This window comes from Penaeus monodon, chromosome 30 (assembly GCF_015228065.2).
Source record: "Penaeus monodon isolate SGIC_2016 chromosome 30, NSTDA_Pmon_1, whole genome shotgun sequence".
NCBI lineage: Eukaryota > Metazoa > Arthropoda > Malacostraca > Decapoda > Penaeidae > Penaeus > Penaeus monodon.
Window position 1 is genome coordinate 33,388,737 of NC_051415.1, and position 1,173 is coordinate 33,389,909.

General features: G+C 64.9%; 1 protein-coding gene across 1 annotated transcript in view; it reads left to right on the plus strand.

Moving 5' to 3' along the window:
- LOC119592733 (hairy/enhancer-of-split related with YRPW motif protein-like) overlaps positions 1-1,173 on the plus strand; it is a gene marked incomplete in the record, with an annotated part of 11,454 nt that overhangs the window by 9,873 nt on the left and 408 nt on the right. Inside the window, 1 exon segment of the mRNA XM_037941668.1 lies at positions 380-1,173. Coding sequence (XP_037797596.1) covers positions 380-1,107 — 728 coding nt within the window.

Consider the following 1,173-nt stretch of genomic DNA (forward strand, 5'->3'; position numbering starts at 1 on the left):
ATCCGTGAATGCATGTGTCTGTACGTGTGGGCTGCTGAGAGAGAAATTACACGTATATTTTCGTTTTAAAGCTTTTTCCGTGCGCGATTTGACACCCCATAAAGTTGCGTGCGTGCGTGGCAGGTAGCAAGCACAGGTATTAGGGATACTCTTACGAGATACAGGTTGCGGTGCGCGCGTGTGGCCCAGCGGCTCTCGCGGCTTCTGCTGGGCTTGGAGGGTCCGTGTCCAGGTTAGGATTCAGGGGATGTTAGACAAAGGGTTGGATTAGTGGAACGCAGATTTTAAAATAGGTGAAATGTGCATAAACTGCATTTTGTCCTGATTTTGCGTTGAGCTGCCAAGCAAGGTCCTAACCGCCTCTCTCCCTCCTCCTCAGGACTGGACGCCCTGGCCTACGACCCCAACAAGTTCGCCATGGACTACCACAACATCGGGTTCCGCGAGTGCGCGGCGGAGGTGGCGCGCTACCTGGTCACCATCGAGGGCATGGACATCCAGGACCCGCTGCGCCTACGCCTCATGAGCCACCTGCAGTGCTACGCGGCGCAGAGGGACCTCGCCAACAAGCAGGCGGCCTCCTCGTGGGGGTGGGGGTCGTCCCAGCCCGCCGCCCCCGCGCCACCGTCCTACACGCCGGCGTCGTCCCTCTCAGGGTTCCAGGGGCACGTCCTGCCCCCGCACGGCGCCTCCACGCACCATCCGTCCGCCGGGGCGCACCACACGGCCGCGCCCGCCGTCGGCCTCGACCAGAGCCACGGCATGTCGGCCTTCAGCGCCCCGTCCTCCAGCGGCAACAACGACGGCGGTGTGTCCGGCTGCAGCCTCGGCACGCCCCAGGTGCCCCGACTACCTACGACGGGGGCCGGCGCTCCCCACGTGCCGGCCGTGTCCATGGCCACCGCCGCCGGCCAGCACACCAACTACCACCTGAACCTCAACGCCCACGCCTTCCCCGCCACCAACCCCGCGCCCACCATCTCCAACATCAGCCTGTCGGCCAACACCTCGTCCAGCCTGAACCCCGCCTCTTACAACCCTGGGCTTCAGGGCGGCGCCCCGGGCGTCAAGCCCTACAGACCGTGGGGCGCCGAGATCGCCTACTAGAGGCCGCCCAGGTCGCTCCGACCCTCCGCCGAACCCGCCCTCGCTGCCACAACCTGAGGATGGCCA